Source organism: Diospyros lotus, chromosome 3 (genome assembly GCF_014633365.1).
Source record: "Diospyros lotus cultivar Yz01 chromosome 3, ASM1463336v1, whole genome shotgun sequence".
Lineage (NCBI taxonomy): Eukaryota > Viridiplantae > Streptophyta > Magnoliopsida > Ericales > Ebenaceae > Diospyros > Diospyros lotus.
Window position 1 is genome coordinate 563,213 of NC_068340.1, and position 22,810 is coordinate 586,022.

At 35.0% G+C, this 22,810-nt stretch overlaps 1 protein-coding gene across 1 annotated transcript; it reads right to left on the minus strand.

Moving 5' to 3' along the window:
* Positions 1–18,970: 18,970 nt before the first annotated feature.
* On the minus strand, positions 18,971–22,242 carry LOC127798391 (uncharacterized). The gene is made up of 4 exons (XM_052331925.1): positions 21,339–22,242; positions 20,239–21,080; positions 19,235–20,166; positions 18,971–19,136 (listed from the first exon to the last, which is right to left on the minus strand). The coding sequence occupies exons 1-4, from the start codon at positions 22,240–22,242 to the stop codon at positions 18,971–18,973; spliced, it is 2,844 nt and encodes a 947-aa protein (XP_052187885.1).
* Positions 22,243–22,810: the final 568 nt, after the last annotated feature.

Below are 22,810 nucleotides of genomic sequence, written 5' to 3' on the forward strand. Positions count from 1 at the left end.
TATTTATTTTTAAAAATTATATATAAATAAAATTGATGATAATTAACAATTTACTTTAATTAATTAAATTAAAATTAAAAATATATTTATATGATCATTAATTTAAGAAAAAATAAAATTCACATAAATTTATAAAATAACAAAATTGAATTCGTAATTATAATTCAAACCGATTAATTCATAAATATTTAGTTACAATCATCATTATTTTGTTCTTCATTATCATAAAACTGGTTACTCGGTGCTGGTTGAGTTGATGGTCCAGATTGCTGATAAGACGGGCTAGGTTACTGTAACGTCATCATTTGTCTATTCATCTGCTCTTGTCATGCTATCATCTGTTGCTTCCACTGACGCAGCTGCACATTCTCATTTCTCACCTCGGTCCGAGCAAAAAGCAGCTCCTCGTCTAAGTGGAATGCAACTGATTTTGCATCTCAACCACTTGGGTTTGCAAGGAATCCAACTCCTTGTTCATCTAGGTGACCCTCAATCTTATTTGTTCTAATTTCGACAACAACCCATATGAACCACTGGAGTTACTATCGGATCCAACCGAGTAAGACTGCCTACCTTGAGAGACGAAACCGTAGACACAACCCTTCTCGTTCCTACCAGAGACAACCTGATAAAAAATTTGACATTCGTCAACTGTAGGTGGAGAGGACGACTCGCTACCATCGGCTGATGCTGAAGATGCATCTGCACTTAATCTCTCGAACCCCTCATATATATATAAATTAAAACATTGACGTTGTCAATTAATAAAAAAAAATTATTAAATTATATTGTTAATTAAATTGTACAAAATAAAATTACCGTGATGGCCTTTGATCTATTATCAATCCACACTTCTTGTCCTTGATCATCCTTCCGAGTGTGGGTTCTCTTGAAAATTTCAAATTCATTGGGCTCGCGGTCTAATTCTTTTGCCTGCATGACAAATATATGAAGTAAATAAAAAATAATATAAAGCATTATATAAATTTATAAAATTTACATTGAAGTAGAAAAATTAATTATTACCATCCTTCTTCCGCTCTCTGTCAAAGGAATGGATTTGCCTGTGTGAACTGGCCCACCAATCTCAGAGGCACGATTCTTTTTGTTTTGTTCTACTCGCTTTTTGTATTTGTCTTCATCTCACTTGGTCTGCAATGCTCGGGGCACCATTAGATCTATTCACTTGCCCTTATTTGCACCTACTTTAATTTTGTTCAAATTATTTCTAAAACTTCTCTAATCAGATTTATTCCAAGTGATCCATATACAATCACTCTCATCGAGTTTCCACTTAAACTCCTTCTACAAGAAATTAAAAATGAATAAATATGTATAAAATTTTAAATTGAAACTTTCTATAATTAAGAATTGTAATTAGACTTACACTAAATCCGTCCAGCCACATCCGTCGTGTTAATTCAGGCATGTCATCCCAATGAAGCTAAGATTCAATGTACCGTTTCTTCAAAATCTTTGATTGTACACCTAGTGGGCCAACCTCAAGGAAAAAACTGTAAAATCAATATTTATCAAGTAAGAAATTGCATTTACGTGTATAACAATCACAAATAATTAATTAAAAATAATATATTTAAGATACTCACTGACCACAGTTCTGATTGCAGGATAACTCTACTTGGTGATCAGTTCGTTCGGTATTAACTAGCTCAGATAGAGTCGACTCAACATTCTTCCCAAGAAAAGATGTAGAAGGATGTGCATGTGGTGTTGGCATAAATGAGTATGGGTATGAATCTCCTAGGGGATGAAAAGTAGACCCAAGATAGGGGACAGAATGTGATGCAATCTCAGGTGGGTGGGACTGTAGTATAACCCATATGATATGGCATAGAGGGAAATGGTTGTTGGAGCTAAGGCATGGGAACGAAAGCATATGGGTGTGATGACTGAGGATATAAAGGAGTAGACGGAACAACATGTGTGGAGACAGAAAGAGAAGACCGTGAACCAGCACTATTAGGATCTAGGAAAAATGTATCCCTATAAGATCAACATCTTCCTCTACCCCTACCCCTACTTGGTTCTAGAGATGAATGTCCTGACATCTGTTTTTGAGAATTACATGAAACATAAAAATACGGTAAAACGTACAAGGTCACAGACATTCAAAAATACAAAAGATATTTTATCATAATATATATATTTTAATTCACATATATTCATAAATATTTCAATCTTCTTCTACAAATTCATCACTATCTATGTCATCAGATAATAATTCTTCTTCGTCGTCTTCTGATATAGATTTTTCCTCTGCATCATCATCTTTTTCTTGCTGAACAATATTTGAAACATCTATTTTCTCGACTATCTTATCTAAATCTTCTAAACTATCTCTAAGGTCATCATTTTGATCAATTTACAAGAGTTCTGGTATTTCATTCTCTTGGAAAGGTTCTTCCATGTTAGCCTCAAGAGTTGTTATTGTAGGTCGTGCCTTTGTTTTAATAACAATCATCCAATCACGTTTATCACGAAAGTGTAGGGATATGATGTGTAATACACTTGTTCAACTTATTGAGCAAAAATGAAAGAATCATATTTCTTATACTTTCTTGACGATCGAATATCGACAATACCATATTTTTTGTGAATTTTGATTCCCCAAGGACTTGGATCGTACCATTCACATTTGAACAAAACTACTCTTTTGATTGGTAGGCCTACATATTCCAATTCAATAATATCTAAAGTTTTTCTGTAATAATAGGTCTCTGAGGATCCAACCCCTGTCCCAGGCATGTAAATACCAAAATTTTTGGTAGATCTACTATTACTCCATTTGACGGTATGAAATTTATATCCGTTCATGAAATACATTGGCCAATATTGTACGTTTGGAGTCAGTCCCCATCCTATGTTCTGAATTAATAGATTTGTAACAACTTGAGTATTCGAATTAATCTGAGAAAATGTTTGAATCACTTAATGTATTTTTAAAATTCAATTAAAAAATAATCTAGTATGAAATAACATACTTGATGATAGAACCACTTAGGAAAATGTTCCTCGATTTGTTATTCTATTTATGCGTCTGTGATATTTGAAGATAGCTGACGCAATAAATTGGTGTACATGCTGAAAAATTTAAATAATATATCAATCAAGTAATATGAACCAAGTATGAAGTTATAAATATATTTATTTAAATTTTAATTTTTACTCGATATAAGGTTCGACCTCCGGAGTATTCAACAAGACATATAATTTGGCAGCTTCAAACTCTTTCTCATCCATTCACTTGATTCTCATTGCTCCTGCTACACAGCATGGATAATTGAACATGAAAATTTGTGGATATGAAGAATCTCCCCCATCGTCATTTTGAGGGACTCTCGTTCTTCTTGATAGAATATTTGGTGTAAAATAATATGAACCAAATGTGGACGTCTCCTAAATTAAATATGCCTCACATATAGATTCTTCTGCATGAGCTTTATTACGGACCTTCTTTTTTAAAGTATTGAGGAACCTAAATTATTCGAAGATCTTCTCAATATAGGAAATATTTTATTTTATTTAAAATTAAATGATTCAAATTATATACAACATACCTTTCAAAGGGATACATCCATCTATATTGTACTGCTCCCCCTATCTTTGCTTCGTATACTAAGTGCACTGGGAGATGCTCCATTGGGTTAAACCATCCTAGAGAAAATACACGCTCTAATTTGCATAAGATTATGGGTATATTTTGTTCCATAATATCTAGGTGTTCAATCCTCAATACTGTTGAGCAAATGTCTTTGAAAAACTGGCATAACTCAGTAACCGGATTCCAAATTCGATTTGATAATGCTACAAATGCTGTTGGAAGTAATCGCTCCATGAGAACATGACAATCATGACTTTTTAACCCAAATAATTTTGCGTTTCTCATATCAACGCGCTTACCCAATCTCGAAGTATATCTATCAAGGAAGCTTAAGTTCTTTTATCCACGTAAAAACACTTAACTTTTGTTCCTTTATGAACGTGTATTGAGCCTTAGGTTTCCAATACTTACCCCTGTCACGATCTACTAGTTCAAGTTCTTTCTGCCTGTAATATTCTTTAAGGTCCATTCTAGCCTTGGTATTATCTTTAGTTTTACCCTTCACATCCATTATTGTATTGAAAAGATTGTCAAAAATATTTCTCAATATGCATGACATCTAAGTTGTGTCCGATCATATTATCTTTCCAGTATAGAAATTCCTATAAAATGCTTCATTTTCTCCAATTGTACTCTACACCATACCCAAGCATCGCACAATCCTGTAGCTAGATGATAGATGGAAAGTTACAGACTTTCTAAAAACCGTTATCTCCAGTTAACCGTGGTGGTGGAGAGAATTATCAACTTTTTTTTTTTTTCTAAATGTACTTATATTTCTTCAAAAGACATGATCCATATGCAAGAATTGCCTGTGACAATAAAAAAATGACGTCTTCCCACCATATTCACTACAAAAAAATTGATTTTTTATGGCGATTTTTTCAAATAGCCCAAAAATATGATTTTTGCGGCGATTTTTTCAAAATTTTGCGGCGGTTTCAAAAAATTGCCACAAAATTCAGTAAAACATGTTTTTTTGCGGCGGTTCTTAAAAAATCATCGCTAAATTTAAAAAATAATTAAATAATAAAAAAATTAAATTCTTTTTCGCGGCGATTTTTGAACAATCGCCGCTAAATTAAAAAAAATAATAATTTAAAATTAAAATTAAATTAACATTTGCGGTAGTTTTCAAAAATCGCCGCAAAATTAAAAAAAAATAAATTTAGCGGCGGTTTTTAAAAAATCGTCGCTAAATTTAAAAAAAAATAATTTAAAATTAAATTTAAATTAACATTTGTGGCGGTTTTCAAAAACCACCACAAAATTCAAAAGAAAATAAATTTAGCAAATTTAAAAAAATTAAATAATTTAAAATTAAAACTAAATTAACATTTGCGACGGTTTTCAAAAACCGCCGCAAAATTCAAAAAAAATTAAATTTAGCGGCGATTTTTGAGAAACTGCCGCTAAATTTTAAAAAAAAATTAAATAATTTAAAATTTAAAATAAAATAAAATAATTCATTAAAAAATTAAATTTAGCGGCGATTTTCGAAAACTGTCGCTAAATTGAAGGAAAAATTAAAATTAAAATTAAATAAAAATCTGAAATATTAAAATTCATTATTTTCATTAAAAAATTAAATTTTTCTTAAGAAAATAATTAAAAATTAAATAAATATAAAATCTTAAAAATAAATATAAAATTGCATTTAAATTAATAGCAAAATTCATTAAAAATATAATTTTAAAAAATAAAAATAAATTTAAAAACATTTTAATATATAAAATTTTAATAATTTTTAAAAAATTTATAAAATCTTCTTTTTTATTTTTAATCAATTAATTAATTTAATTTAACTCAATTAATTTAGTTTTAATTTATTCTATTATTCTTTTAAAAATAATCAATTAATAAATATTTTTAATATATATTAAAAAATATAAAATATAATTCTGAAAATTAGTTGTTAGATTAGTATATAATATATATATATATGCATATAAGTTAAGGATTTCTTCGCAGATCAGGTGGTTCGCGGGCGCACATAAACGGTCTCGGGTTCGAAACTTGGGGAAAGTATGGTTGGATTTAATTTCTAGTATCACCACGTGGCGCGCGCACAAGCTGCCACGTGGCGCGCAGGGCGGGCTGGCTTCTGCGGGCCGTAAAAAAATTTAATTTTTTTTATTAATTTTAGCGACGGTTTTGAAATCGCCGCTAAAACAAAAATATTATTATTTTTTAAATTAAAAAAAATAAAAAAAAAATTAATTTTAGCGGCGGTTTTGAAACCGCCGCTAAATATTACAGAAACCACCGCTAAATGACATATTTAGCGGCAGTTTTTAAAACCGCCGCAAAATTTAAAATTAGCGGCGGTTATTCCAGCGATTACTAAAAACTGCCGCTAAATGCTCCGCGACGGCTGACTTAGCTAAAATACTTAACGACAGTTAAAAATCGCCGCTAAATACAAAAAAAAATCGCCTTAAATGCTGATTTTTTTGTAGTGATTTGAGATTGAAAGCTTTAATTTCCTTCATACAATATGGACATGCTAATCTACCCGATGTCATCCAACTAGATAACATTCCATATACAGAAAAATCATTAACGATCCATAATAAAGTAGCCTTCATGAAAAAATTATTCTTTGTTGCTATATCATAAGTCAGAATACTTTCATACTACAATAATTTAAGTTTATCAATTAGAGACTGTAAGAACACATCTATCTTGTTTTTCGGGTTTGATGGATCTGGAATAATAGCAGTAAAAAAAAGAAACTTTCTTTTCAAACACTGTAACGGCCCGCCTCCCGGAGCCCCTACCGCAGATAGAGGATCCGTGAGAGGGTCATTATTAAAATGATATCGAACAATGACACAACTACAACACACCCACAATAACATAACCCTTATTTAAATCATAATCTCTTTTTATTATAACATCTCATAAACATCTTTACAAACCTTTCATCACTTGGGCCCACTTGGGCTTACATAATATGCCTCCATCTCACAAACATAAAGCATTACTTTCACCCAGACACACGACACCCAGGATCTAGGTTTGGGAGAGCTCTGCACTTGCTACCATGACATGTCAATCTGAACCCAACCTCGATGAACGTACCTGGAATGATGTTAAAAACAACGTGAGTCGCGAGACTCAGCAAGCTCTAGAAAAGAAAGGTTACGGGTTTAGGATAGGACTCTTCCCATGCCACCCCATGCAATTCATGTCAATGAAATCACGCCATGTCATGATCCACATGTACCTTACTTCTACATGCATAACATAAAGTTAACTGCACATAAGGAACCAGGGGCCCACATAAGTCAAACATTGGCACCCGGGTCCCACATACAAACCTGTTGTAGCCTAACATAGGCTACCATATCATCATTCTCTTAGACCAGCCTTTTCCTGACATGGTCGGCTTTTCCTGACATTCAACTTTTGTCTTTTCCTGATACTTGTTACATACTTTTCCTGATTCCCATCATATTCTCATGTGTTCATCATGTCATACATCACATAATCATATACTTCCGCGATCTTGGTCTTCCCTCGGGCCAACCCCGAGCTAAAATCTAAGCCGAGCCGAAGCTCACATGAGTCGGTACTCCCGACACCTGGCACGGTACTCCCGTCCAGAATAACAGTAACATTAGAACCATGCAATGCAACACATAAGAAATGCAAGGGCTTCTGTAGCATAAACGTGATGACAAGGCCCCCATAAACCAAACATCAGGCCCTGCTACGCCCACACATAAGAATTCACACATGCGACATGCTCTAAATGCATATGCTCATCTAGGGTACCCAAATTGGCTCTTGGACCAACCGGGTCATGCAAATGCTCATACATCCCATCACACACAAAGCATGTCCCCACGTGAATGCAACCCAGCCCTTTGTAGCACACACATCATGAAATGCACAAACCAAGGCGGGAATCTGGAGTACCAGCTCTTCTGGCCGTCTAGCGCTTATCGTAACAACCGATGACTGGCGCCCATACATCCAGCCATCAACTGCCACGACCCACGATCAACAGTCAGTGGCTTTGTACCCATACCCTTAGACACACTTACTGACATTATTAACTTTATATCTTCCCAGCTTAACTTTACATAACATTTCTCCATAACTCATAACCCTTCATGTACATAACCACATAACATCGTAATACCATTCTTATTACTTTTCATTCACATAAAGTCATCTCAACATACATAATAAACTCTTTAACACATTTTCTTAATTCTAACCATAACCAATTTCTCTAAGAACCTAACCCCAACGGGTTCGGCATCATTCCCAAGGAAAGCGGAGCGATACGAAGCTCCGTGACGGTTGAAATAAAAGACGCCATGACATCCTTACTGAACGTATCCCATTAACAATAAACTCATTAATAAAATAAAAGTCGTAAAATGGTTACTACGCAGATTATTATTATTTGTGCGTAGAACCGAGTCATGGTGAGGGAGGGTTTAGAGTACAAGAAACCTCAAGGACTTTCAAGGGAAATAAATAACGCGAAGAGGGGGTTAGGAGCTTGCCTGAAAATGGTTGATTTCAGCCTCTCTTGTGCTCCCGATGCGAATTAAAACGTTTCCTATCAAATAATACAACCGCGACTTAAATCGGTTAATTCTAACGCGTAAACTGTATAATCTAACCGTATAAAATCTATGATTTAAACATATAACACTTATATAAATTTTACCCACTTACCGAAATACTTTAAATACCGAATAACCTCGAAGACTCCTTAATTTTATCACTTCACTTCCATTTCGTAGCTACCGTGCGCTTCCCCAATTCTTTTCTCCTTCTTTTCCCTTTGCTGCTCGCGGTCTCCCTCTTCTCCAAGCTCTGCTCGCGAACTCCCTCTTTTCCAAGTTTTCTTTAGCAAATTTGTATCCCTATTTATACTCCTCAGAACACCTTCGCCACTAAGTTTTTCCCCAACCCCAATGGCCATCATTTAAACTATCAAATCTCATTTAATTCTCTCACAGCCTCTTGACTTTTGAACCAATTTCAGCCGCATTTAAGCCATTTTGATTGACCATTTTCCATGAAAATAAGGAAAACACAAATTGGGAAAAGAATTAAAGGCAGCACATGTTGCCAGCGCGCCACACGCCCCACACACACACACTATATTACATGTATACATATATATATATATAATGTTATCTCAAACATTCCATACTTATATATATTATGTAATATAATATATTAACTTAAGATTATATTTTACTTCACATATAATTGCGTGCGTTTCCTTCCAAATTATTTCCATTCCTTTATTTAATTATTTTATTATTTTATATTATATGCAAATATATTAATTACTATAATATTTTATTTATCTTAATCACTTAATAATCTAAATCCTAAAATTCTACAAACTTCCGAACACTTCCCCATTTAAGAATACAATAAATTTAACATCCTCATTTAAATTTCTTTAACTCACAAGTATTCCATAAGTCACCAATCACTCTAAAACGTCGAAATTAGTACTTATTATTTACCTCTAAAATTTCGGATGCTACAAACACATTCCAGAAGACAAATTATATAGCGTCACAATGACCGGCCAACAAGAATACGGGTGACCGAATTTACCATACGGAGTGAATTCATCTGCACAAAGACCAAACCTCACATTTTTAGGATCGACGGAGAAATTAGGATATTTCTGATCAAAATGTTTCCATACTTCCCCGTCAGAAGGGTGAAACAATACACCAGGCTCCCTCCGACTTTCATGATGCCATCTCATGCTCGAAGCTGTAACCGTAGAAATATATATTCTTTGCAGTCTTGGTATGAGAGGCAAATACCATATTTTTTTATAAGAAATTTGTTTAAATTTTCCTTTCCCACTTTTTATAGGTTTAAAACGAGAATGGTCGCAAAACGTACAACTAATATCAGATTCATCATCCTTATAATACAACATACACTCATTTGAACAACAATCAATCTTCTGATAACCGAGACCAAGCTGCGAAACCAACTTCTTGGTATGATAAAAATCAGTTGGCACATGATTACCAGTTGGCATTGTTTAATGCATAAACTGCATGATTTCATTATACCCATATCTGGGAATGTTGAATCAGACTTTATACTTAACATCCTAACTGCAGCATAAAGTTCACTCTCTACTTCACAATTTGGATACAATGGAGTTTGTGCAGTAGACAACATGTCATAAAATGCTTGTACATTTTCATTCGGTATTTTATCTACATTGTAAGTCTGATAACTTCCACTACCAGTATTTTGCATTATATATGGTGCATTTGATAGCCCAACCGCATCCATTACCATCTATTCATAAGAATTAAACTGATCTCTAAAATTGTCTTCTCTATAATATTCATTTTCAACAATCGAATGAGGCACAACAGGTACTTCTTCACCATGATGCAGCCAATAATAATAACACTTCATGAATCCATGTTTGCAAATATCTTTTTTCACCTCATTTATTGATTTAAAGCTTAGACACTCACATTTCATACAATGACACTTTAACTTTCTTTCTAATTTTATGAAACTTTTTTGGGTAGACGCAAATTGAATAAACTCATTGACAACCTCATAAAATTCTCTAGTAATCCTGCCTCTTCTTGGGTTACACCTATTATTAATTCACTAACGATGCGACAGAAATTTCATATTAAATTCAATAATATGTATGACGAAAAAAATTATCTTGAAAATTCACGAAATCATCTTTTAGTACTACAAATCAATGTAATTTTTTATTGCACTTTCAGACATACACTACTTTAAATTTTTTACCAAGTAACAAAAGTTTTAACCAAATAATAATATTATTTTTGTAGTTATAATTTTTAAATTGTATTAAATAAATAACTAACCCAACAACAATATTATCAACCCTGTTATATTTAAGCATATTATTTATCGTTAAGCTAATCATTTTTACAACTAAACTAGATCACAAATTTTTATTTACTTCAATTATTTATTATTATATAATTTTGTTAAGATTTGTTTTCATTAAACCTACAGTTAAACCTACTTAAATCTTAAACCCAACCCATTCTTTATTAAAAAATAAGAAAAAATATATTTAATATTTTTAATTGTTAATATATAATTAATAAAATTAAAAAATTAAGTTCTTTTAATTTCTAATAAGAGATTTAACAAAAAAAATAAGTTAAAAAATTAAAAATTATTCTTAAAAAAAATAATATAGAAGTTTTTATTTTGTGAATATTTATTTTAATTAAATTTAAAGTCAAAATATCTAATTTAATAGTCAAAAATATTGATTTGGCCTTACAAAAATTATTTAAAAACCATATTAGTAATATTAATAACATATTAATTTAAAACCCCCATAGTGATTATTATTAATTCAATTTTAATTATATATTATTATCTAATTTTATTAACATTTATTTTAATTAAATTTCAAATAAAAAAATCTCATTTGTGCAAAATAATTTTATTTTTACCTACAAAAATTATTTAACAACCATATTATTAATATTGAACCCCACCCATTCATTATTAAAAAATTACAAAACAAATATTTAATATTTTTAATTTTTAATATATAATTAATAAAATTAAAATACTAAGTTCTTTTAATTTCTAATAAGAGATTTAATAAAAAATTAAGTTAAAAAATTATTAATTATTCTTAAGAACAAAATTAATAGAGAAGTTTTTATGTTGTGAATATTTATTTTAATTAAATTTAAAGTCCAAATATCTAATTTAACAGTCAAAAATGTTGATTTGAACCTACAAAAATTATTTAACAACCATATTAGTAATATTAATAATGTATTAATTTAAAACCCCCCTTGTGATTATTATTAATTTAATTTTAATTATATACCTTAAACAAATTTGATTAAAATTTATTTTAATTAAATTTCAAATCAAAAAATCCCATTCGTGCAAAACACTCCCCATCCCACCACCCACTGTGAACTCCCCCCCCCCCCGCCATTTATTATTTAATTTTATTTTTTAATTAAAATTAAAATTTAAACCCCGCCACCCGCCCACTGTAATTTTTTAACTAAAATTAAAATTAAATTTTAAATTTAACCTCCCGCCCACTGTAACTTTTTTAATTAAAATTAAAATTAAATTTAAACCCCCCTCCCGCCCAATGTAACCGAGTGCGATTTTGTTCACCCCCTTTAACGGGGTGAATGTAACCCCTGTTAGTGGGGGTTAAAAAAAAATCTCTTTTTGAAAAAATTATATTTTATCTTTATGTTGGAAATTATAAAAATTAACCATGTTTAAAAAAAAAAATTATTTTTAAAACTTAACTGAAAATGTGATAGGATCAAAATTGGATGGATTACAACTTATAAAAAAATAACAGCCTTATAAAAATAATTGACAGGGTTAAAACTGAGTCAAAACTAGAAAGTGGCTGTTTTTAGCAATTAATTTGTTTAAATGGCTGAAAACGAACTTTTTCAAAAAAGTGGCTAAAAATAATTTTTTTTTTTTTTGAAACATGGTTAGTTTTTGTAATTTCCAACGTAAGAATAAAATATTATTTTTTCAAAAATGGGTTATTTTTGTAACCCCCACTGACGGGGTTACATTCACCCCTGTTAAATGGGTGAACAAAATTGCACTCGCTGTAACCCCCTCCCCACCCAACCAATGTAATTTTTAATTAAAATTAAAATTAAATTTAAACCCCCACCAACTTGTAACTTTTTTAATTAAAATTAAAATTAAATTTAAACCCCCACCACCTGCCCACTATAACCATTTGCGACGGAAGGTGCCTGTCGCTAAAACTTGGCATTTAGTGATGGACACATGCCCGTCACTGATTTTAGCGACGGCCATTTTTCGTCGTTGATTTTTTTTATGATTTAAATTTAATAATATTTCTAATATTTTAAAATAAATATATATTTTTTAACTACTTAAAAATATAATTGATTTATATACATTTAATTTTACAATCAAGAGAGAAGAAAAATTTAATAAAAATAAATTATTAAAAGTATTTAAAGAACAACGAGTCAAAATAAGTAAAATATTTTTTAACAATTTATAAATTTATTATTAATTCTAGAAGAAGAGATAAAAATTATTTTTTATTTATTAAATGATTAATTATGTTTATGTTATAAATAATAATAATTTTATAAAATACTTTACTAATTAATTTATAATTTTAAATTACATATATTTTGTAAACTAAAACAGATAAGTCTTTGAAAATAAAGTAAAATCAACAATTATCTACCACAGATAGTCACCCATCGTAGATGGAGAATTAGTGTCAGGTGACTGTTTGTCACTGAATAATTGTTTTTAAAATTAATATATATTTTTTATCAAATAAAATTAATATAATTCTTGTATAGATATTTGATTTTACGACTTCACATTAATTAACAAAATAAGTAAAATAGATAAAGGAATAAGGAAAAAAAATAATAGAAATAAAATGTAACAGCCTGCCTTCTCAGGCGTGTTATGTCTTAGGAAATTTAGTCTATATATATATATATATATTTTTTTTTTACATTATCCCGAAATTTCCTAAGACCGTATCTAGTGCTAGACATTTTATATATATATATATATAAAATGTAACAGCCTGTCTTCTCGGGCGTGTTATGTCTTAAGAAATTTAGTCTATATATATATATATATATATTTTACATTATCCCGAAATTTCCTAAGACCGTATCTAGTGCTAGACTAAATATCTACACTAGAAAATAAGTACAAGCGAAAGCTGAATCGAACCTGCTCATGGCAATGCGTATAATAATAACTGGACATGGCATTTATTACAAAGTTAATACATAAGCATCTGACGATCATGTACACAATTCTTACAACTATCTATATTACAATATATCATGGCACATTTACTTGTATCTTGACGCCTCGCGTCACTACCCATCACCAATCTGGAATCATCTCTAAAAGTCCCGACTGGAACGTTGAATGTTCCAGGGGCTAACCCGAGTTAGATGTTAAACCATCTAAGTAAGGGTACATAATGTTATGTCATGTGTGTATGCAATGTCTTACCTCGTAGGTGTCAACTGCACCTTCAGGCTACCTACCATTTTAGCGGCCACCTTTATTGAAGCCGGGGTGTATGGGTGCACCTTTGATAAGGCAGCGATGTCAGTTCGTACTCCCTACGGCCTCATATGCGGGTGATCAATGACATCACGTGTATTTATGCATTTCATAATCATGACATGGATGCAGTCTACGTGTTGGTTACATATCATAATATGTCAATATGATGTAAGCATTCTCGAAAGTAAACATTTATAACCGTACTAGATTCAAAACAGTACACTTACAGTTAAGTTGCATTGAAAGACGTGCCGGTCTCGAAAATTGTGCCGAGCGGCCATTTCTTAATTTTCTTGCCCTCAAGAGTTCCTAAAAAAATCAATTTATTTTTTTAGAATATCAGTTCACTATTTTCCATAATTTCTATGTATATATATTTTTAAGCCTTATTTCTCCACAAATTTCATAAAAATTATCTAGACTTCCATAAAGCCTAATTTCTCTTCACTATAATTCCTTAACTAATATTTCTAAGTTTCTGGAATTTTCTTGAAATTTTTCAACCTAAATTCCTATTTTCCTTATTTCCATAATAATCAAATTCCTTAAATAAATAACTATAATTATCTATAATTTCATATTATTCAATTTACCTTCACTAATATTTCTTAATTAATACTTCTATCATTCTGAAATTTTTCTTGGAATTTTCCAAATTAAAATCCTATTTTTTCTTTATTTCCATAATAATCAAATTCCTTAAATAAATAACTATAATTATCTAGAATTTCATATTATTCAATTTCCCTTCACTAATATTTCTTAATTAATACTTCTATCATTATGAAATTTTTCTTGGAATTTTTCAAATTAAAATCCTATTTTTCTTTATTTCCATATTAGAAAAATCACTTAAATAATTAATAAAACTAGCATTTTCCAGAAATTTTTTTCATAAAATAAGTCGTAAACAACATTCCAGATTTAAATAAGATTTTTGCAAAATTTTATTTCTTTTATTTTTATTTTTCTTTTATTTCTTTTCTTTTTTTTTATTTTCTTGCGGGAGCATGGAAGGCACATGCCTTCTTCCCACTCGCGGGCGTGTGCAACCACGCACCCGATTGCAGTTGTCTTCTCCAGCGGCCATTTCGCCGACGGCAACACCTCGGCTGCTCCAAGCATGAAAAAATCACCCCCAATCCCTCATACCCTGAACCCGATTTCAACTTCAAAAATTAAAAAAAAAAACAACAAATACCTCAAATCGTCAGTCGAAGCTTCGGCTCTGGCGAGTTACGCGTTTTCCAGCGAAGCTTCAATTCGCCTCTTCCTCTGCTCCGTTGGTCACCAAATTTGACAGAAATGTTGCCCACGAAACGATGATCAAAACCCTACTCCCAAAACCTCTCAACACTACCCCAATCGATTGCTTTAAGAATAAAACTTTTGGATGAAATGGGGCTGTCCAAGTGCGGCTATTTATAGCCGAAAACCCTACCGCAAGTGCTCCATCGAGACTCCTACGTGGCCGGGAAGCCACTCCGCCGGTCACCTCGGCCATTAATGCCCTCCTCTCCTTGACGACCGCTTGCAGGCGCGGCCATGCTCTGGCCGCGCGTTGCTCTGCAAAAATCCAGATTTCTGTTTTTTTTTTTTTCATATATACCATATATACATATATACATACATACTAAATTATTTGCATACATGTATAGCTATATATGTACATACATACATATATACTAAATTGTATGCACAACAAGCTATATACATATATACTTAAAATTATATATATATATACATACAAAAATCCCATTTAACCACTAAATAAAATAATTATTTATCTTAAAATTCTATAATTTCTTTTGGGTGACATACTTACATTATTTTTGGTATTGTCTTATCTTAATTAAGCCAAATTACATATCATATAAACATAATTTAATTAAACCAAATATACTATTTATTTATAATGACTTAGGGTATTACATTCTCCCCTCCTTACAAAAATTTCGTCCTTAAAATTTGATTATTCACTCATTCTAACTATGGGGGCTTCGAACAAGTATGGATAATTGAGCCTCATGTCTTCCTCTCGCTCCCAAGTTATCTCTTCACTCACCGGATTTCTCCACAAAACTTGCACCAGGGAAATTGACTTATTCCTTAGAACTTGATATCTACGATCCAAAATGTTTACCGGTTTCTCAACGTACGAAAGATTTTCTTGAATCTCTATAGCCTCAGATGGCATTACCTGGGAGAGATATGGCTCGTGCTTATGAAGTTGCGATACATGAAACACGTCATAGAGGTTTGACAGGGCCACAGGTAGAGCAAGTCGATAAGCGACTGGTCCAATTTTTTCCACTATATCGTATGGACCTATATACCGGGGGTTTAACTTGCCCTTTTTCTTGTTGCTTCTAGTCACCATTCTCAGTGGAGATATCTTTAGGTATACTTTTGTCGCCCAGTTGGAACTGCAATTTTCTTCTTCTTGTATTTGCGTAGGATTTCTGGCAATTCTGAGCTTCCTTAATTCTCTCTTGAATGATTTTTATCTTTTCTGTCGTTTTTTGAACTATCTCGGATCCCAAAATTTGACGTTCACCTACCTCAGTCCAGCATATCGGGTATTTACATTTTCGTCCGTACAGGGCTTCATAGGGAGCCATCCCAATGCTGTTGTGGTAGCTGTTATTGTAAGCGAATTCTACTAATAGCAAATGCTCCTCCCAGCTACCTGGAAAATCAATAGCACAAGCTCGCAGCATGTCTTCTAGGGTTTGAATAGTTCTTTTCTGATTGGCTGTAAGAACCCCCGCCCGGATATCCCAACCGCCCGGTCAATCCGAACGAGAGCGCCTACATAAGAGAAGAGAAACAAACATAAGACAAAAATACCCTGGCATGCATACATACGAAAAATACAACAGCAGAAACAAAACAATTTACATGCACGCCCATAAGAACCCTGCTGGAACAGCAGTCAAGGAGTATATAAAAATATACAGACACCTGTGCCAACGATAAAAGATACAAAGAACAATCGGGCATAGTCAAAAATGAGAGTCAGAACTCCTAACAAAACATCAGAGAAAGCGGGGGCAGCTAACTGTACACCCTACCGACACGGCTGACTGCTAGGTGGCGCGGTCCTCACCCTCGATTTTAGCTTTACTTTTACCTGGAATGATGGAAAGTAAGTTGAGTCGCAAGACTCAGCAAGTTTATATGATAAGGAAGGCTGTAAACGAAATAGAAGAGGAGATCACCCTCAAATATAAACCCATATGTACACACAAGCCATGTAACGCAACAACGCAACAGTGCACCATAATAAAACACATACCGGTCCTTGGGGCCCACATAAAACACCTGGCACCCAAGTCCCATACCAACCTACCGCTGCCCTGGACGGTAATAAATACCTCCAGCAAACCTGTGCGCATTATTCGGGGCGGTACTCTCGACAGCCGAGCCATAGGCTCCCTCGGAACAGTACTCCCGTCTGAGAACTAATAACTACCAGTAACCATGCAACGCATATAAAATGCAAGGCATAATGAGCATCAACGTGATACAAGGCGCCCATACATCCAGGCATCAGGCCATGCTCCGCCCACGTAGTAAATCACACGCGATGCATATGCCCGTGCTGGATGCAACCTGACCAATCTAAAATGTCCGTGATCAAGCATAACCAAATCATGATGATCCCATCATGCAGCCCGTACCCATGTGCATACCAAACCATGCACCAAAAATTAAATAATCAGGCATGCTATAATCACATAATGGTAGAGTAGGTCCGCAGTGCCTGACACCGGTTCGCGGTCAGTGACCAGGAGAGACCAGCTGATAGCCTAAAATAGACCGTACAACAGTCACACCGTCACCGTACAGCTAACCCTTGCCCCCACTGCCCAACCACTCTAGCCAATAAATAATCGAAAATCTAATAATAATACCCGACAGCTAAGAACCTAGCCCCGGGTGAGTACGATTTCATTCCCATAGGCTTGGGGGTGATACAAACCCTCGTAGGCAACCAACGATCAATACCCTCGAAACCAGGTTAATAAATTAAATTATTAAACACACCGTTTAAATTCCATAATTTATTAACAGCCAAATCCAATGAAGGGAGGTCAAATAAATTGACATCGAAAGAATCGACAATGCGGGTATAAAGAACTTGCCTTTTCGAAGATAGCCTTAGGCTCAATTTGACCAAACACGGTCAAAGTTATACAAACTGCAATATTCCAATTAATGACAAAATTAATAAAATTAGGCCCCAAATAAAATTTCAACCGCAAAGATTATTAATTACTAAATTAATTACATACCTGAATAATTAAATCAGGGATTAAACGGAGTTTAATCTGATTTTTGAAGCCCCAAAATTCTTAGATTTCTCCCGCGAACGCATTGCTATTTCTGTAAAAAAATTTACTGCTCGCAGCACCAAAATCACGCCCGAAATCGGGCAAAATTCGGCCTTAAATTGGCCAAAATGAGTGGCCAGCACACGGCCACGTGGCAGCACTGGGGCGGCCACCGCCTTCACCCCGAAACGACGTCGTTTTGGGGTGCTTAGCTGATTAAAAATCAGCCCTCGCGCACAGCTGCCCCCCCCCCCCGCGTTTCGATCCCGCGATCGCCTGCCTCGCACGCGCGCCCGCGACCACCCGCGCCTCATTCAACCTATATATGTTTTAACTTATATTTATTATAACTTTTTCCCTCTTCCGCGATTCATGCCAGCACCCCTAAACTTTCATTATATACACAAACGTCCCCTATAATAATTATAGAAATGCCCGAACTTTCTAAAAATCACACAAATTAATTTATTTTAATTTTTTTAAAATCCTAGAAATTCCTAAAATAACAAAATTAATTATCCTAACTTCTTATTTCCATAAAATCATATAATTAAATTTTTATTTAATCCCAACAACTTATTTTAATAATTCTTTTAAATCCAATTACCCCAAAATTAATTTAATTTACCATATACCAGCGTTACATTGGCCATCAGTCTGGGGATGATAGGCTGTACTTAGCCTAAGCTGAGTACCTAAATTCTCTTGCAGACTTCCCCAAAACCTAGAAGTGAACCTTGGGTTGCGGTCCGACACTATACTTACAGGCACTCCATGTAACCTTACAATCTCGTTTACATACTGTTAAGCTAATTTGCTGATCGGTTGGCTTACTTTCATGGCCAAGAAATGAGCAGATTTAGATAGTCTATCAACTATCACCCAGATAGCATCATTTCCTTTAGGATTTCTTGGCAATCCAGTTACGAAATCCATCGTAATGTGTTCCCATTTCCACTCCGGGATTTCTAACGGTTGCAAGCTTCCACCTGGCTTCTGATGCTCGATCTTGATTCTCTGACACGTGTCGCATTGACTTACGTATCTTGCCACGCTTTTCTTCATTCCTGGCCACCAATACACAGCCCTCAAGTCTTGGTACATCTTGGTGGCGCCAGGGTGTATCGAATATCTAGATCGGTGAGCTTCTCCCAAAATTGCTTACCGTAACTCCCTCACACGAGGTACATATATTCTACCTTGAAAACGAATGATGTTTTCTCTTACCTCAAATTCTGGTTTCTTTGCTTGCCCAAGTTCGTCAACCCACATTTTTATTCGACAGTCTTCTGAGTAGGCTTGTCGTATCTGATCCATTAATTTCGGTTGCAGCATGAGACTAGCTGCGTAGGCAGAGTTTCCTCGGGAAATTACTCCTACCGTCATCAGGCTAAAAGCTTCAACTAGCTTCCACTCTGCCACCATCATTCCGGCCATACAGGTGGTTTCTTTCCTACTTAGGGCATCTGCTACAACATTAGCTCTACCGGGATGGTATTGAATAGTGCAGTTGTAATCTTCTAACAACTCCATCCATCTCCGTTGCCTCATGTTTAATTCTTTTTGCGAGAAAACGTATTGTAGACTCTTGTGATCTGTAAAAATTTTGAACTTCTCGCCATACAAATAATGCCTCCAAATCTTTAGGGCAAACACCACTGCAACCAACTCCAAATCGTGAGTCGGGTAGTTCCGTTCGTGGTTCTTGAGCTGTCGAGATCCATAGGCAATGACCCTACCGTGCTGCATCAGTACACACCCTAAATCATTTCTCGAGGCGTCAGTGTAAACCATGAATCTTCTTGATCCATTTGGCATAGCTAGTACTGGAGCGGTTGTCAGTTTATCCTTAAATGTCTGAAAACTTTCTTTGCACCGCTTATTCCAGTCGAACTTCACCCCCTTCCGAGTTAACTTGGTGAGGGGCGTTGCAATCTTGGAAAACCCTTCCACGAACTTCCTATAGTAGCCGGCTAATCCCAATAAGTTCTTGATTTCAGTAACCGACCAAGGTTGCTTCCAATTCGTCATAGCTACTATCTTGGTCGGGTCGACCGATATTCCTTTGGCCGATATAACATGCCCTAAAAATGCCACCTGGTACAACCAAAATTCGCATTTCAAAAATTTGGCATACAGCTTATGTTCCTACAACGTTTGTAAGACTACTCTCAAGTGCGTCTCGTGCTCTTCCTCTGAGGGAGAGTATATCAGTATGTCGTCTATAAACATGATCACAAACTTGTTCAAGAATGGCCTGAAGACTCGATTCATAGTATCCATAAAAGCTGTTGGGGCGTTGGTCAGTCCGAACGACATTACCAGAAATTCGTAGTGCCCGTATCGAGAACGAAAAGCTGTCTTGGGTACATCTTCTGCCTTGATCCTTAGTTGGTAGTACCCTAATCTCAAGTCGATTTTTGAGAAGACCTTGGCTCCTTGTAACTGGTCAAATAACTCCTCAATTCTAGGGAGTGGATACTTATTCTTGACTGTTATTTTGTTTAACTGTCGATAGTCGATACACATTCTTAGGCTCCCATCATTTTTCTTAACAAAGAGTACTGGTGCTCCCCATGGTGACATACTTGACTTGATGAATCCCTTATCCAGTAACTCTTGTAATTGGGTCTTTAGTTCTCTTAATTCTGCGGGGGCCATTTTATAAAAGGGTATTGAAACCGGACCTGCCCCTGGCACGATTTCTATGGCAAACTCGATCTCTCGCTGGGGTGGCAAACCAGGCAATTCGTTGAGAAACACATCTCCGAACTCTCTAATGATTCGCACCTCCTCGATCTTTAACGGCTCCTTGCCTTTCTCTTGGACACAAGATAAGTATCCTCGTGCTCCTTGACATAATAGTTTCTCAGCCTTTAGAGCCGAGATCCGTTTCCGATCACTTGCCCTCTTTTGCCCTTGAAACTTGACATTCAAGTCTCTGCTCCTGAGACAAACTGTTTTAGCTTTACAGTCCAATGTCGTGTTGTACTTGGTTAGGAAGTCCATTCCTAGGATTATGTCAAAATATTGAAATTCCAGAAGGATTAGATCCACCAGGAACTCGACTTCTCCTATCTGAATCTTCCTATTTTTGTATCCCGATGAAGTTTCTAGAGACTTCCCCATTGGGGTTGCGACAATCATATGACAATTCAAGTTTTCTGGTTTTTCTCCTAGTACTTCAGCGAATGCATGTGAAATGAATGAGTGACTTGTGCCTAAATCTATTAAAACATGCATGGGAATACCAGATAATAACATGGTACCTCTAATTATGGCTGGGTCTTCTTCCGTGTCTTGTCGTGTCAGATGAAACACTCTTCCGTGCTGTACTCTAGCATTCCCGGTTGTCCCTTGAGGTTGACTCATCAGCCGTGGTTTGGGACAGTCCTTTGCAAAATGACCAGTCTGCTGGCAGTTGAAACAAGTGATCCCTCTCTTTGGGCAGTTCTGGTTGAGATGTCCCATTTCTCTACAGTTGTAAAAACCTTTTGTTCCAAATCGGCATGGCTTCCCATGGTGTTGCTTCTGGCATCTTTGGCACGGAGTGCTAGGCTTGAACTTCGGCCTTTGGAGTTCCAGCTTCTTGCTTGCTTTATGACTGCTCCCTTGCTGACTTTCTCCTTGAATAGCTTCGATCCGGCTTAGGTTAGCCTCAGTGGTAAAGGCTTGCAACACCATTTCTAAATAGGACTGAGTATTTATACTACTCAACGCCCTTTGAAACTTTAGATTCAGCCCTCCCAAAAACTTCTGGGCTTTGATTCTTTCGTCCTCTTCGTAAATAGGCATGTACCTGATTAATCGGCTGAAAGCGTCCTCGTATCGGGCGACAGACATGTCCCCGATTTGCTTTAGCTCCATGAATTCTCTCTCTTTCTTCATTCTTAAATTCAAGGGAAAGTACTTCTCATTGAAGAGTTCCTTGAATCGCTCCCAAGTGATGTAGGGCGCCCTGGCCCGAGGGGTCATTGCCCTCTTGACTCCCTTCCACCACCTATTTGCTTTATCTTGTAGCATGAATGTGGCACAATTGACCTTCTCTTCTTCTTTAGTGTAGGTGGTCCAGTAGCTTCTCTGTTTGCTCGATCCAAAATTCCCCTTCGCTGGGTCTGCGCCAAGCTTCCCTTGAAAGACGGGAGGGTTCTGTCGACGATAAAAATCGAGCATGTTGACCGTATGGCTGTCTCAGGAGTGAGTTTCTTGTATGAATCCCACCATACTCCCTAGAATTCGCTCCATTTGATCCAATCGACTACTCTCGGCCTCCTGGCTGGAGTTGCCTTCCAGATGCTCACTTGTGTTTCCTTGCTGGTTGGGCGTTCTAGGCCCTACTGCTAATCTCCTTTGGGTATTCACCATTTGAAAAGAAAATAACATTCAGGGTTATATAACAGGGTCTTGCCATCCGATAAAGTAGATCCTTCATTAATTCTATAGATATTACACATTCGGTTGCAAAACGTCAGAGGTATTACATAAGTCACTTAGATCTTAAACAATATACAAGTCATGTAGATAGTTAGAATATTTCCCGTTAAATCTACTTCGGTCTTGATGACCTCCAAATCCAACCGTCCTTCTCATCTTCAGATTCGTATGGGGGTGCCTCGGGATCGTTCATCATCACTTCTGTCTCTTCCTCGTCTTCAAAATCGGTGTCCTCGAACTCGAAATGGTCATTTTCGGCCCAGAATATGGGTATGTCATCTTCTTCTCCTGCTTTAATTAGATCTGC